This window comes from Daphnia magna, linkage group LG2 (assembly GCF_020631705.1).
Source record: "Daphnia magna isolate NIES linkage group LG2, ASM2063170v1.1, whole genome shotgun sequence".
Classification (NCBI taxonomy): domain Eukaryota; kingdom Metazoa; phylum Arthropoda; class Branchiopoda; order Diplostraca; family Daphniidae; genus Daphnia; species Daphnia magna.
In genome coordinates, this window is record NC_059183.1 from 8,504,080 (window position 1) to 8,520,451 (window position 16,372).

General features: G+C 45.2%; 2 protein-coding genes and 1 long non-coding RNA gene across 4 annotated transcripts; 2 read left to right on the forward strand and 1 right to left on the reverse strand.

Moving 5' to 3' along the window:
- The first annotated feature begins 835 nt into the window (after nt 1-835).
- LOC116915603 (RING finger protein nhl-1) lies at nt 836-9,334 on the forward strand. The gene is given in 12 exon segments (XM_045170198.1): nt 836-1,673; nt 3,527-3,750; nt 3,837-3,977; nt 4,065-4,382; nt 4,384-7,370; nt 7,561-7,906; nt 7,908-8,072; nt 8,156-8,305; nt 8,374-8,504; nt 8,579-8,683; nt 8,764-8,896; nt 8,974-9,334. Coding segments are annotated over 11 exon segments (4,692 nt in total). The 5' UTR covers nt 836-1,673; nt 3,527-3,615; the 3' UTR covers nt 9,055-9,334.
- On the reverse strand, nt 9,086-12,242 carry LOC116915636 (major facilitator superfamily domain-containing protein 12). Of its 2 annotated transcripts, XM_032920766.2 has the most exons (10): nt 12,150-12,242; nt 11,893-12,071; nt 11,669-11,828; nt 11,362-11,572; nt 11,161-11,275; nt 10,921-11,091; nt 10,744-10,836; nt 10,360-10,671; nt 10,191-10,279; nt 9,086-10,129 (listed from the first exon to the last, which is right to left on the reverse strand). In XM_032920766.2, the coding sequence occupies exons 2-10, from the start codon at nt 12,022-12,024 to the stop codon at nt 9,931-9,933; spliced, it is 1,482 nt and encodes a 493-aa protein (XP_032776657.2). In that variant the 5' UTR covers nt 12,025-12,071; nt 12,150-12,242; the 3' UTR covers nt 9,086-9,930. The 2 variants fall into 2 exon arrangements, with proteins under 2 accessions (XP_032776657.2, XP_032776656.2); XM_032920765.2 differs by having other exon boundaries at nt 11,893-12,236.
- A 2,130-nt stretch (nt 12,243-14,372) lies between these two features.
- On the forward strand, nt 14,373-16,218 carry LOC116915700. Its single transcript, XR_006643357.1, has 6 exons — nt 14,373-14,506; nt 14,577-14,758; nt 14,956-15,387; nt 15,460-15,619; nt 15,693-15,868; nt 15,951-16,218. It is a non-coding gene; the product is annotated as an uncharacterized LOC116915700 (long non-coding RNA).
- Nucleotides 16,219-16,372: the final 154 nt, after the last annotated feature.

Here is a 16,372-nt window from a genome sequence, read left to right on the forward strand (position 1 = left end):
ATGAGTGTGTTTTCGATTCCCAAAGCAATTTGTCAGAGAAACAGCTGCAAGAGAGTAGGTACGATGAGTCGTCCGCGTATACACCATATACCCATGTTATTTGTGATGCTATAACGGGCTTGCGCGCGTGACAGTGTTTGTCAATGTGTAGCCTACATCCCGCCCATCAAAGCGTTTCCCCCTTTTTTTTGTTTTTCTATTCACGTTTATCTTTTTCCATCTCTGAACGAGCGAGTCATCGCGTCACTCAGAGTTTTTTTTTCTGCGCTGTGTCTCTTTAGTCGTGAACTGTGTCCTCATTGAAATACCAATGAGTTGACTGCTGAGACAATAACGGCATTTTCTCGAACGAGAAACGAACGTTGCTCGTTTGTTGGCACCGGTTGGATGATCATTCACGCGGCACCAACCCAAAACAGGGGTGGTTTCGAAATGTGTGTGTTTTTTTTCTTCTTCTTCTTCTTCTTCCTTTCTCTACCAAACGATAGTTGCCCCAGAAATTGTTGCCTCCCTCCTCATCTTTTCCCGTTGGCCTGCTGCTTTAGCCGTTCCTGGCGGAGGTCGGATTTCATTTTTAGATTTTGGTTTTTGGACTTGCTGGCTAGCCGGACGAGAGAGGGAGAAAAAGGAGCAAGGGGGCATACTCTGATGCAATTCCTTTAGCTTTGTCTACGTAAGACTGAAGTACTGGTTGCCGGAGCCGTTTGTGTGCTGGAAACGTTTGCGCCGGGGCTCGTGCAAGCCAGAGCTTCGGTTGTGATGGTGTGCGACGCTTATTCTTCACTTTACCATCGGCTCATTCTTCTTCCAGTCGCTGGAGACTGGCGGTAGAGGATAGTGTAGCCGCTCCTTCAGAGCGAGGTGCCCCTTCCTCCACCAGTTGTTATCCAGTTGCCGTCAACATGTGAACGTCCTGGACAGCTCAAAAAACAAGTTTCCGCGGTGCGCGCGGTAGTTTTCCTTACCGCGACCCTTAAGTGCCTTTCTTTTGTCACGTTTCTTCCCCTCCCTCCCTCCTCTTTTTTCTTTTGTCTTATCCTTTTCTTGTGTCGCCTTTGTTTAATGTGACTTGGGGAATTCCAATCCCCCCTCGTTTTTGTTTGTTTGTTTATTGAGTGAATCATCTAACGTCACCTGTGCCACGATCGTTTGACTGAGGACAACTCTGGTGCTGTTTCGCCTGTTCTGCTAGGCACCACGTTAGCGTCGCTGAAGATTGCGCTGCGTTGCTATCGGTAACTGCAGGTAGCCGGCAAAGGCCGGGCTGGGGAGGAAAGAGGAAGACTAACGATAAGTGGGAAAGGCCGGCTGTTTGGTTTTGTCATCGCAATCCATCCGACGAAAAGGGTATGATAATAAAAATCAAAATTAACTTAGAAGAACGAAGATGGCGCCAACATCCCATGTTACTTCATGGCCGAGCCGCCCACTGTTAGCCAGTCCGATGATCCCTAGCCCGGCCACAATGATCCAGAACACGAGACAAGCAAACGCGTCAGCACAGTATCGTGCCCTCGTTCCAATCTGTATTCAAATCAGACTCAAAAGCGACTCTAGTGCTCTTTTTTCGACACGTTTGCAAAGTGATTGGAATTCATTACTTTCTTCTATTTGTTTTGCGTCTTCATCTGAACGAAGGCGACCGTTTTAAGCCATTTCAGCTTGAAATAACGGTAAGGTCATCAGTGCCATCATTCCCCTTTATTTTATTTTGTTACCTTTGCATCTTGTGTTTGTGTGTGTAAGCGTCAGCTGTATAAGAATCCGGGTACGAGACGGCAAATAACACGAAAACAGACGGGATTGAAGCGGCTCCCGCTTTGGGATCTCGCCAGCTAAAAATACCTCGTGCTCCTTCAGGCACCGCTCATCCTCTCTCCCCCCCTATTCAATCCAGTTCTCTCTCTCTCTCTGTCCCTCTCTCTATTTCTTAAAGGGAAAAAACTAATTAAAAATAACCCTCGCTTGAAAACGGCTGCCAGTAAATGGAAGCTATTCGAAAAAATGCTGTAAAAGGGTCTGAATCCTTTCCCTTTCCTGCCACGGCGAGTCACGCGCACCACGGGACTACCATTTATAGCAAGGCGATGAGCGTTATATGTGTGTGTGCCTTACTCTTTTTTATCTTTCTTGGTTCGTTTCTCAACACGCCTGGTTGGAGCACCTCGTGCATCGCCTAATGGTTCGTGTTGGATCATATTCCGGTATGTTTCCCTGACTCCGGGACGTGATTTGGCTGTAGCGCCAGACACTATACCCACGCCATCTGACAGACTCGAGAAGGATCTCTTCTTCCTCACCGCACGGCATCCTGAAAGCTGAAAAAAGAAAAGAATGGGGAAAAAAAATTAAATCTAGTATTTAAAAATGGGACAGAAAAAAAAGAAATAAAAGGGTGAACGCGTGTTTCAAGTCAAGATGATCAGCGCTTAACTCCGTTTAGCTATTCGTTGGAAGAAAGATGCTGCAGCAATAAATATTCTGCTGTCTTAAAAAACCTCGTTCTTTTGGCTCGTTCGTGGAACTGCAATGGTTCGTTGCTGTGTCGGTTCAAACTGCTCTCTATTGGCCGTTGCTTACAGCATCGGCATTGTAAAGCAAAAGTTCGAAACTGCCAGAATATGGGGAAGCATCCGCCCTTTCATTTTTGGGAAACTTTGGCATCGTATGCGTCATTGCGTGTATTGTGACATCGAAACCGGACGCCATTTGCTCGTATGAAAACCCTGCGTCACTGCGGGCAATGAGGATCACAGACAGTTCACAACTTTTCATCATGCCTCTATGGTCCAAGTCGTCGACAGTCATTGGCGAGTGAACGGAATTAGCTGGCGGAGATGCGTCAATAGTCCTGGCGGAAATTTCTGACTCGTGTGCGATTCATCAGTCTAAGCCAAACGACTTGACCCATATCGCGTTGAATATTTAAAAAAAAACCGTTGAGACAAGACGAAAATACAAACAAAATCAAGGAATTAAAAAGGGGAAAAGGGGAGGAAGAGATGGAGGGCAAGATAGAGCCAGCCGAGATGGCGTCTATCGCTAAAAGTCTTGTGTATATGTAAACGCATATATACTGGCAACGTGGGGCAAGTAACATACTTTTGGAGGGCGACGCACCGGGTTCTAATTATAGCTTATGTGCGTTGGCGCCCACCGCCGCTGCCGACTGAGCTATGTCTCACTCAAGATGGTCGACATCGCCCAGCCGCCAAAAGTCCGGCGTCGACGTTTGGCCAGCTCATCCTCCCCCGCTTTCCCTCCCGCCCAGAGTTGAGCTGACTCAGGTCCTCGCCTTTAGCGATACAAATCCCGTACAAAAACCAGTCCCGTTTCAATATTCATCGATTCTCGACGTTCCAGCTCTCGTCACTCTTATTATTGTTGTTTTTCATTCCAGTTGGTATTGTCATTTCAATCGTTTTTGCTTCCATCTCGATTCCAAACAACTATGCCTTACCTTTTTTGAGTGTACCTGTACGTCTACAGACTCTACACCTTCTTAATATAATTTTTTTAAAATTAGAACGTTAAACGATATCGACTGAATCGAGCTTTCGTCTGTTACACTGTCGTGATCAGACTCCCTCGAAAAAGAGAGTTTGATTCGACAAAATGGAACAGTTTGATCAGTTGTTGACTTGCTGCGTTTGCCTCGACCGTTACCGCAACCCCAAATTGCTACCATGTCAGCACTCGTTCTGCATGGAGCCTTGTATGGAGGGCCTCATCAACTACGTCACTCGCCAGGTAAATAACAATATTGACAGTGAAAAGCCATTGGCGTTCTTTAGGCCATAAGTATAAGAAAGAAACGCGATTCACATTCTGTTTAGGTGAAATGCCCAGAATGCAGAGCAGAACATCGAATCCCTTATCAAGGAATTGCAGCCTACCCCACCAACGTAACGTTGCAGCGATTTCTCGAGCTCCACATCGAAATCACGGGAGAATTGCCCGACCCCACCAGCGGTCAGGTACGAATACTTCCATCCACAAACTGAAGAAATAATCAGTAAAAAAGAAGTTATGAATACAAATTCGCTTTCTCATTGGAAATGAAGGTGATGGAACGTTGCGGGGTTTGCTCGGAGAAAAACTACTGCACGCTGTGCTGTCACTGCGACAAGAAGGTTTGCGCTGACTGTAAAGAGGGCCACCTGGACATCCTGCGGCGGGAAATAGCTCGGATAAACAACCAGGTGCGGAGAACCTTGCCTCGTTTACAGGACGCCCTGGGCGTTATCGACAAGAACTCAAATCAGCTGGAAGTCAACTGTCGTGCCATCGTCGAAGAGGTTGACGGACTGTACAGGCGCCTCTCCAAGGCGCTGAAAGACCGTACGGACTTCATCAAGAGCGAGATCGAGGTCTTTATGGCCAAAGGAATTGAAGGCATTGAAAGGGCTGCGGGCCAACCTGGAACACGAGATCTCAAATTTTGACTCGAATTCCGAATTTGCCGAAAAGCACGTGACAGCTGGAACGTCCGGCACCGATGGCGGATCATCATCAACGTCCACCTCTTCATCCAACACCGTCTGCTGGGACGACAACGAGCTGATGGATACCAAAGATATTTTCCTGCGCACCATGGAGTTCATCCGCAATTTCGAAACGGAGACGGGCGATTATCATCGACGAGTGCGATTCTTCGTGCCACAAGATCCTAACCAGCTGTCCAACACCTTGGCCAACCTGGGCGAATTAACTATTCTCGCAGGCCCGTCTTCTTCTTCTTCAGGCCCATACCAGCCCGGCCCACCTCAGCCTCCGTCGCTCGGCCCCGGCCTGATGCGCAGCAAGAGCGATCACCGAGTGGCTGCTCAATTCCGTCAGCAAGAAGAACGCTACAACGCGGCTTACGGATCGGACAACAACGACGATCTCGGTGGAGGCAGTGGCCGGCCGCGTTACTTTGGCGAACGACACGGTAGCATCAGCACTCGGGCCGTCGATCGTTACGATACGTCGTCCCGCCGCAATGACTACGGTGATTACGAGGAACCGTCGGATATTGGCCGGCGCAAATTCCGGTCACGTTTCATGCGCCACCACGACTCGGGCGATTCGGATAACGAACCTGCTGGTCGATCTGTTCGATTTCAGGCAGGCGAGACTGGAACTTCTGATTCTGCGGCCAATAAAAAAGAACGCCAGAGGGTGCTGGACACGGAGGATGCGGCTAGAGGGCCACTCAGCGGTATCACGCGTCTGAGCGATTCGCCACGAGTCATCAAACGGCTTCAGGAAGTCGGCCGTAAAAAGAAAGCCACGCCACCGTCCACGCTGAATTTATCTACGCCCGCTGCTCCCGTCCATCAGTCATTGGCTAGCCCATCTCGCGTCCCGCCGCGTCCGACCGCGGCTGCACGCCAAGTGAGCGAAGAGGATGAGATAGCCAAGATTAAGAAACAGAATAAAGGCCAGGAAGCGTCAGCTGATGGTAGCACTCGAAAAGCGGATGGTGGTGCCAGCGTGCCTTCGACTTCGACGGGATCAGCTGATCGACCGCGATTCACCAGTCAGCAGAACAGCAGCTCGACGGAGCAACAAAAGGCACCGTCAGCGTCGAGGCAGACGTCGACGACGTCCGCTTCCGAAAAACCGACGACCGAATCTGCGACCAGCTCTGGAGCGACGCCTGCCCCGGAGACAGCGGAGGAAGCGCGGACTCGAAGGAGGTCTCTGTTGGCCAGCACGAAAAGTGGAACACCCAGCGAGACGGAATCGAGTTCCAGGCAGACGACAGACAGGACGCCGATAGCATCGAGTTATGCCGCAGCCGTGGCTTCACGGACGTCATCACCGGCCGATGATTCATCCGACCGGCTAAGTCGACGAGTGGGCCGCGTCTCAACTGAACGCTTCAACAAGTCCAGCTCGGAGAGCAGCACGTCGGCAGAGTCGTCGACTCACTCGTCTCCTGTGCGCAACACGGGCGCCGCTTTCTCCACCGTCGAATTGAAAAATCGCTTCGGCGGCGGAATTAGCGCCGGACGCAAGTCTAGCACAGGCAGCACGAACGGCGACGCTTCGGCGTCGATGGCCACGACGGCCACTCGAAGCCGGTTCGGTAACACGAGTGGCGGCGCTACCAGTCCATCATCTGGAGCTGGACGCTTTGGAAGTAGCAGTGGTACGGCCAGCAGCGCCGCCACGACAAGCGTTGCTAGTAGCAACGGAACAGCTGCAGGAGTAGCCCCGCACCGATTTCAGAGTCGTTTTTTAGGCCGGGCTGGCACTCCTACAGCAGAGGCCTCGAGGGGATCCGAGAATAGTCAGAGTAGCTCATCCGACGACAGTTCAGATTCGTCGGAATCCGATTCAGCCGATAAGCCGGCCACTGGTAAAAACGCAGCAGTCAGCAAAACTGCTGTTGCACCAAAACCTACCACCACCCCTGCCGCTACCAAGGATCGGGAATTAGCTCGGACCGACATCGGGCCTCTGTTGGCCAGGAGTGCACAGGCTCGCGACACATCCACCTACCCCAGTAGTATCAGCAACAGTAATCACACTAGCGCCAGTAGCGCCGGTAATAGTAGACCGACAACCACATCCGATTCGCCGTCCTCGTACACACCGAGGAGCCGGGCCACCGCGGCGAGTACAGCCTCGACGTCGTCGTCGAGTCGGCCCTATAGTTCAACTTCTCGTTATGGAACGGATTCGACAACGACCGGCTCAGCTTTGTCCCGAAGCAGGACAGGCTCCGCGCTTGCCGACGACATGGAAAACAAGTATCCTTTAACGAGTAAATATCTGAACCGATCGCGGGCGAACTTGTCCAGCGACACTGGAGGCTACGGAGCCGATTCGGGGGGCTACCACGGTAGCTCGTCTTCAGCTTCGTCGTCGACACCGCGCTACTCGCAAACGAGAGGTTATCAGAGTCGTTTTTTAAACAAAAGTAAGAGCTCTGCTGCGCTAGACTGCGCACCGGATGACAACAATGAGATGGTCGATGACGACGAGGATAACGTAGACGATAACGGCGACGACAACAGCAAGTCGTCGGCGCCATCGGCTGCGTCGGCCTCGTCGGCGTCGCAGCCGCTTCTCGTCGTCTCCGGTGACGAACGGTATCCAAGCGGCAGGTCGCGATATGCAGCCCTTAAGGACCGCCGATCCCGGCTTGCCCGCAGCAAGAGCTCTCACGATGTGGGACCACCCGCTTCCTTGGGGCTGGCAGCGCCGTCATCATCGTCAAATGAATTGACGGTCGGCGACGGCGGCGTTGGCGCCAAGGCGACGGACCCACACTATTACGGCCAGCTGGGCGGAGAAGTCGGGGATACCGGGACTTCTTCGCTGGAACCAACATCGCCCACAGCTGAGGCCGGCTCAGGATCTTCTTTGTCCACCTGGTATGTTAGGCTAGTCCTTGTCACACCCCCCCCCTCCCCCCCCCGCTATCGTGATCATTTGAAGTGTAAGTGTGGCTTTACATAGAATTTGTCCGTGATGTTAGTAGGCTCGTCCTTGGCTCAGTCATTGGCTTCATTGGAATCATAGCATGGAAATCAATCACTGAATTTGCCGCCATTTTTTGGATAGGGCGCGATATTTAAAGAATAAATATGGTCCGCGGAACAAGGAGGGAGAAGGGCAAAACCAGCAACCGTCATCGACGACCAACAGCGATCCATCGGCAGCTGGAGGAAGTAAACAACAGCAACAAGCGCATCCGGCGTCGCGCTTCAGCCGCGCCCGATCCACCGGCGTGTCCGGTAATAATGCGGCCAACGGTCGCAATGATTCCGACGAGATAACAGGCCCGTCATCAGGTTTGATAACGTCATCGTCCAGACATCAATACATGCAGAAGCGGAAGGTGTTGATGAAGATCGGCACTCGTGGCAGCGAAGCCGGATCTTTCACTTGGCCGCGGGGAGTCGCTGTTGGCTCCCGACAATTCCATCGTCGTTGCCGATAGCTCCAACCACCGAGTGCAAGTGTTCGATTCGACCGGTCACTTTTTGAAGGAATTCGGTTATTACGGCAACGGTGAAGGTGAATTCGATTGCCTGGCCGGCGTGGCCATTAACAGGATCGGCCAGTACATCATTGTAAGTTCCATCGCCGAATGACTTTCGCATCACAATTATTGAATAAAGGACGACTGTCGTAACTGCATATCATTTTGAAAAAGGCGGATAGATACAACCACCGAATCCAGGTGTTCGATCCTTCGGGACGTTTCCTGCGAGTCTTTGGCTCGCAGGGCACGTCCGATGGCAAGTTTAGCTACCCATGGGGTGTAACAACCGATGCGCTGGGCTTCATCTACGTCTGCGATAAGGTGATTGACAATTCGGCCATCAAGATTTTATTTGCCCCTGAAGTTGACGCTTTTTATAATTCCAACAGGAGAATCATCGAGTACAGGTGTTCCAGTCTGACGGTACCTTTGTTGGGAAATTCGGTACCATGGGCAATAGGCCCGGTCAGCTGGAACATCCGCACTACATTGCCGTTAGCAGTACAAATCGCGTCATTGTGTGAGTCAATAGTTGCATTCTTCAATGATTAAAGTTGAGTCAGAATGGTGGGTTTACCTTATTTTTGCACACAGATCCGATTCGAACAATCACCGAATCCAAGTCTTCGACGTCAACGGCAAAGTTATCGCTACGTTCGGCGTTGAGGGGGCTGACGAGGGACAATTTAAGTTCCCCAGGTATAAACAGAATTTTATTTCTAGGATTTTTCAAGATACTGTGATGAATCTATAACAATTGAATTGTCTCTCTTTTGCAGGGGAGTAGCCGTTGATGATCAGGGCTACATCGTTGTTGCCGATTCCGGTAACAATCGGATTCAAGTGTTCACAGCCGACGGTGTGTTCGTTAAAGCTTTCGGCTGCTGGGGTTGTGGTGATGGAGAATTCAAAGTAAAAAAACAATCGGATAACGTCTGTGGGCACAATGTTTACAAGCTAATGAGCTTTTCTTTTAAATCAATACACAGGGACTGGAAGGCATAGCCGTTATGTCAAACGGCAACATCGTCTGCGCCGACCGGGAAAACCATCGGATCCAAGTCTTCTAATTATTCGTTCATCTCTTTATTTTTAATTTTGTGTTGGTTATTTTTCATATTTCTTTATGTTTAAATGTTTGGGTCTGTAACACAAGGATCTTAACGTTCAATGCCTTCAGTATTTTACAATCGAAATTTCAACATAGAAGACTCACTTTGCTCGTGAAAAGTTCTAGCTGATAGATGATTATAGATGTCTGAGCTTTGAGCAGCTTGCTCTTCCTTTGTTTCTATTTCTTTTTCTCTTTTTTGTTTTTATGTTTGTTGGAAAAGAGAATAATCAGCTTCATTTTTTGTTTTTGTTTTTGACAAATGGTTTGTGTTGGGTTAGTCCAAGACGCGCACAGCACGCAACATGACCCATCGTTGACTGATGTAAGGATGCCAGCTCATATGGATGAGTGTTTGGGTGCCATAGTAATTTGTATCGTCGTGTTCTTCCACATACTACTACTGCGCTTACATTCGGCCTATACTACCCTATACAATTGCGATTGGGGACATTTTTCGTTTAATAGGCTGGTCGCCTGTCAGATTACTGTGCCTACGGTCTTGTCACTTGTGGCGGTAATAATAAATCATTTAGGCAAAATCCCTACCAGAAAATTACTGTAATAAACAGTAACCAAGTTGGAACCTATAAAGAAGTAGAAGATTAAATGGCCTTCCGGAAAAAAAAAACCATTATTCAAAATATGGCAATATCGGTTTGCAGAAGGAAACATCTGTCATGTGCACCTAGCAAAGTTGTTGATCAGCATGAAATAATTCATACTTTATGAAAGAAAAAAAAAATAAGGCAAATGACATTGGATAATGGATAATAAGTTTGAATGTTGCACGAGTAAATTATTCTTGGAAGTTGAAATAAATTTATTGCTTTGTTCAGTGAACATATTCGATCAACGACGTCGCCTCTTCGGTCCGACAAGTTCCATAGTTCTTCACGTTTCTCCCTTCGTGTTGCTCACTTTGTGTTTTGGGTCCCAACAGGCTCGTTATTATGACAAAGATGAAAGGAATACCAACACCGTAGATGAGCACCTGGGCATAGAAATAAGTACAACCTTCTTGGCAAACCCAACTGCGAATAAAACAACTGAAGATGAATCAATTACTTAATGGTGAATCATTTGACATGATACCTATGCAATCCCTGGATAACAGCAACGACAATACCACTAGACATCTTGTCACAGAAGCTCATGCAACCGTAGACAAATGCTGACGTTTCCTATGAAAAATATGTAAAAAATAACTGTGTTCCATTATGGATGTTGAAGTATTGAAAGCAATTGGAAGAATGCAGTTTACCGTATTGCTATCGATCAGGTCAGCAGCGGACGTGAGAGACAAGATAACTACCATAGCAGCCCCACCACCCATCATTGAAGCCAGCAAGTAAAATTGTGCATTGTCCGAAGAAGGTGGTCCCAACAAGGGATCCAATGTTGTTGCATTTTCCGACAAGTTTGTGTCGATGACGAGCCAAATGCAACTGATCAATCCCATAAGAGAAGCCATTGCGTAAGAAGCTTTCTTGCCATACAGTTTGATAGTGATTTTGAGGAGACCGGAACCGAGGAGGCCAGCGATGTTCATCACCAGAGGAATCAAAGCCAACATCTATCCAGGCGAATGTGTAAATTGTACGTACTAATGCATTCGGTTTAAAATTGAGAGTGCAGAAGAAATTACTTCTGCTGATTGTTGAGTTTCTTGTAGATAAAGTGGCACAAAAACAATAGATGTGTTGTGAGCTAGTCGGGCTGCAGTGTACAAGATTCCAACCTATAAGGAATACAGTACGATTAATAAGGCTTCCACTTGTTATGATGTAATACGAGTTTTTATCGATCGAGTTTCAAACCTTACCCTATAGAAATGCCAGTTGTAAAACCACCCCAGCCACTGAGTTTTCAACGAAACGGCTGCTGTGCCCATTATGGCTGCAGGTCTTTCAATTTTGATGGGTTTTTCGTCAACACCAACGTGAAAGATGACCGTAAAGATGATTCCGATGCCAGTAATTGATAACGCTAAAATCTGTTCAAAAGCAAGGTTTCATGTTATGGAGAGCACAATCGCAAAAGCCAGAAATGGTTTTTAGTTTACCATAAAGTCAATGCCGCTTTCAGTTGTGACTTGGGACAAATTATGGCTGCTCTGTGAAAAAATGATGAGCGCAATGGCGTATACTAATATATCCGTGATGATATCAAACGAAAACCTAAAACGGGTTTAACTCAGTAATATGGACTATATAGTCAAGATATCAGCAGTCTATGTGTTTGTTGTGCTAATAGTTATATATACCTGATGATATTGAGCTCATCCCGTTCCGCCTCAACGTGTGTCAGTTCGGGAATCATGGCAAGGTGAGAAATTTGGGCAGCTGCCCAGCCAAACTGAAAGAGGCAGACAAGAGCTATAAGGATGACTAAGTAGCCAATGCCATTTGAGTGCTCGCATAAGCCCATGCAACCAACGAACATGAGCGGGAACGAAACGATGACGCATATCGAACCTGATAAATGTTGATTGCGAAGAGTTAAGTTAATCAGGAACCAAAGACCAATTAAGAAAACGTGACTGAAATGTGACAGCTGTAAGAAACACCCACCAATAAGATGCCATATTTTCCGTTTTCCATAATTGCACAGCCTTTGTCCGCCGATGCAACAACACTGACCGTGATCGGATAGAATGCCCACCAGCGGAGTCGCTATGGCATCAGCAATTTGGCCAATGAGCAAGATAATGCCGGAAAGCCCACTAGGGATCTGAACAATGGAAGTATTTAATAAAATGAATCAAATAAGATCGCTAATCCTTTGGTGTTTTTACCAGCAGGACGTACTGAAGATAAACAAGAAGGTAGCTGAACCAGACGCTAGCGCACAAATCGTTGAGAACATGACCCGTACCGAAAGACAACTTCTGTCCCCAACTAATTGAACCACCACCGCCAGACCCCATTGATGTTTTCCTTTTTAAATTATGGTTGACGGAGACGTCGTAAAAATCTTTAAGGAAGGATGCGAGAATTTAACAATTCTCTCCAATGTTCACTTTCCGATCACAACTGAATAAAAAGTGATTACCTCAACCTATCGTACGTCAGGTCCAAAATAAAAGTTTTGGAAAATCCTGATAATGCGACAAGAACATCCAAACAGCACGATGGTTTCTCGTCGTTTCGCTATGTACTGGAAAGACCAAGAAAACGGGAAGCTATTGGCTTTGTTGCAATATGGCTTCATTACAAGAGTCCCTTTTAGGTTGTAAAGAAACAGTTGAATACTAAAGAGAACAAAGAAGGTCATTCCCTCTTGTATGGATTCCGTTTGTATTCTCCTAGCTCACGTCGTCTCGATGACAAGCGAGAGGAAACCCGGTAATGCTCGAAGTAAGGTGTAATAAATATTGGTAGGACAGGAGACTAAACACTACGAAGAGTTACAATCATGTGTTTGTGTATTTATACAAAATTGGACCAAAAATTTGAATTTGAATTGATGAAACCTATACTTTATTCCGTTTATTTATAAAATGACTGGCTTAATGAGAAAACCAATAACTTATTCAAAATCAGCACTCAATTTTGATTATACTGTGTGATTCTTGTCGAATTTCAAGTGATGTTGTTTTTTGCAGATTTTGACAAAAGTGGGAAGGCTATGCCCTTCCCACTTTTTCATTTTCGGTCAAATTTCAAATTTTGAAAATCGACTAAAAACACACGGCATAATTAAAATTGAACGCTAATTTCGATTAAGTTATTGATTTTTTCATTAAGCAACCGTTTTAAAAATAAACGAAAACAAAATGCTAGTGGCGCACCAACTTTATTTTTTGTTTTTTACGTTTAGTTCAAAATCTATAAAACCAGTGGAAAAATAAACTTGATTTCTGTGATTTTCACCCAATTTTGAATGGAAATCATGTATTTTAAGCAAAATAAAAAATTTTGCCATAAATGAAAAAGTGGGAAGGGTATAGCCTTACTACTTTTGTCAAAATCTGCAAAAAACAACATCTCTTGAAATTCGACAAAAATCGCATGGTGTAATCAAAATTGAACGCTGATTTCGATTAAGTTATTGGTTTTCTGGTAAAATCAGCGATTTTACCTTTCAAATGACCTGGTACAGCACAATCACCACATCAGCGCCACCTGGTATGCACTAGGCCAATAGCTCTTGACACTAGATCATTAGCGAGTTGGGACGAATAGCTTTAGCTTGTCCATGTTCGTGGTTGGATTTATTCCCTGGAAATTAAGAAGCTGGTCATTAGTAAAAAAGTTTCAGTTTTCATATTGGTAAAGTAGATCTTCGCTCCGTTGTTAAATTAGACAAATGTCGGTTGACAAAATACTAGAATGGATTGTACAAATTCATTGGTGAGGACTGTTATGACGGTGAGTCATCCGGTGAGAATTCTTCATGTAAAGATTTCGTGATGTCATAGCTTGTTTTTTAGTATGTATTCAGATTGGATTGTCACTATCTTGGACAGGATTGGATTGATGCTATCTGAGTAAAAGTACCAAAACATTTATAGTTACTTTTATTAGAACCGTTAAACTGGGGTGTGGGTGTGCTTGGTTCTTCCATTTAAATTTATTAATCTTCCGATATCGTATTTGATCTTTGTTGGGACTAATAATGGATTGTGCGTTGGGGTGCATACATGATATATGGAAAATTGGACAAATTGAAAACTTGTTTTTGAACCTTTTTTGATTGGTCCCTAGGTAGGTTTCTTATTATTTATAACATGAGTTGTCAGGAATTAAAATGTTTTAGAATCCTTTTTACAGTTCAAATACCATTGTGTTCCACACCATATTGCTTGTGGTGGGAACATCTTGGAATAAATTGCATTTAACATTTGAAAGGTAAACTTGTTTTGCACTGTCAATGTTTGTTAATTATGTAATAGTAAAGTTGAGGTTTTTTGCACTTACTGTAGGTATTTACACTTAGGACTTTGCTTAAAGAACATTGTAGCAAAATGTCCATCAAAAGCTGTCGTGTTGAGTTACCAATTGAAAGTTAACACTGGATGTCCAATTTTAGCATCCTGGAAGTCAGTATTTCCACTTTTGTTTTAACAAGGCATGAACTTTGATATAAGTTTACCTAGCTTAGGTGTATCATTAGTTATCTTTGACCAGGTTTGTGATGGGTTTACAACTCATCTTTTTGTGTACCCGTCGATAAGTGCTACAAACCGACGAAATTCATGAACTACAGCGCTGAAGTTAGTAAAACTTTACATAACGACAGTAAGAAACAAGAAAAGGTGTTAAGACGTGGTTAATCGTAGACGAAAAGCATTTTTTAAAATTGCTATTGCGCCGAGATAAAATTGACGATTCTTCAACCCAATGATGAACAGCAAAATGATTTACGGAGAAATTAAAGGAGATTGCCGTGAAAAGCAAGTATTACAGGTAGGTGTGCTACACAATTGATTAACGTCACTAAATAAACAACCATAAATGATACAATTTTCGATTATAGATTTTTTGTGGATTGTTGTCATCGGGCTTGTAGCTTCAATCAGAGTGACATGAAATCGTATAAATAGCAAAACAGAGGTGTCTGAATACAGTCGAATGAGTTCTTTCTGCGACACGGTAGAAATGGCATATAGCATTTGCCATCAGCTGCAATTTAAATTGTCCATCAGCTTACAATTATAGGTAATTATCAATGTTTTTTTTTAATTTGGTCTGTGTCTGTTGATTTCAATTAATTGCAAGTTTGTGCCAAACTAACTATTGTATAAAAAAAAACAAGTTGAAGTTGAAAGTATTGAATAATTAGTAGCGTGTTCTTGGTTTTATGCTGCTTTAAAAAGAAATGGATCAAGATTTTTTTGTCCTTTGCTTTGTAATAGATAACTACGCTACGATTTCAAGCTTATGCTGGTTGGTAGTTATCTCTTTGATGGTTGGAACGACCGTGAGTGTACCCATGGACTCGTCTTTCTCCCAGCAATATACGACGTCTGCGCCCTCAAAACATCACGACGTACTGCTCCCCTATATACTTCAACACCAAGGTGTCATAGAACTGCGCAACGAAAAACACGAGCATGACCAAATCGCCGTAGTACTACACAAATCACATGTGTATCTCGCAAACACTACACCAAGAAGCGCCTGAATACTAAACCCCACGTATATCACTCCCAGCTACTATGCTGAAGCTCCAAAATAGTGATTGCCTTCAAGTTACTATACGGAAGTTTAGGTTTACCACATTTCAATGGATCGCCTCACCATTCTTCCATTCCATGTTGCGGGCACACAGGCCGCAACAAAAACAGGTATAACAAAAATGGCATTTTTAAAATTTTTTATATAGAATTATGTTGCTTCTTTGCTTCATTGGACAGCAGATTAAGATCACGTGTCTATTGTGAAAGAGATCATGTGTCTCAACGAAAATGGCTCTCTCTGTTTGCGTCATCAGACCTCCCCAGTGTGTCATTCTGATGCAGAGCTCTTGAAATCAAGTTGAATGTTTTGAAACATCTCAGGCCAAAGCTGAAGTTCTAGGTCTGTCGGTTTTTTCTGCTTTTAAACCCACGATTACAACTAATTGGAGTGCAATTTATTGTCTTATTTGCAGAGGTATTAGAAAAGTCGTCACTCAGTAAAGTAATTGACCAAATGCCGACTCGACGATTTCCATGCAAGATGAATGTTATAAATCCAAGGAGATCTGGTGAGCAGGATTCAACGGACTATTTCATGTCAAACCATTAGCTGAATACAATGAATACCATCAGTTCCCCAGAACGAGAGGTAATACTATTGAATACTCTATTGAATACAAATTGATAGAAAAAGTTTATATATTGATCCATGTTTCGTTTCCTTTACATAGGTTAAAAATCATACTGAATCACAAGAGGCATCAAGTTAAACGAGATTTTAAAATGATAACAGTTGGAAACGCATGTGGAAATTTCGATGAACGCTACCTAAACGTTACCTTTAGTCACTGATTCATCTCGAAGATAAAATAAGTTATTTTTATAAATTGAAGTGCATATCTGGGCTCCCTTCTTTTCTGTGGCCCCGTTTCCCCTTGACTTATGATAAGCCCGTAGGGGGTCATGCCCCTACTGTGATCAGCAGCAAAGGTTGTGAGTGCGCTGTCCGGAAAGGGGACGTGGGGGTCCTCAAGTTCTATGATATCATTGGAGGGCGAAGAGGCTACCCACAAATCCGAATTAACGGTTAATCGCTCACGTAAAAACTTGTCCGAAACCTTCCATCCTCTTCCGGCTTCTCTTAGCCACGCCC

Coding starts and splice junctions, on each gene's coding strand:
- LOC116915636 (XM_032920766.2), bottom strand. CDS start 12,024: ATGGGGTCTGGCGGTGGTGGTTCAATTAGTTGGGGACAGAAGTTGTCT. Junction 11,092..11,160: donor AAAGCGGCATTGACTTTATG/GTAAACTAAAAA, acceptor GCTTTTGAACAG/ATTTTAGCGTTATCAATTAC. Junction 10,280..10,359: donor ACCTGATCGATAGCAATACG/GTAAACTGCATT, acceptor TATTTTTCATAG/GAAACGTCAGCATTTGTCTA.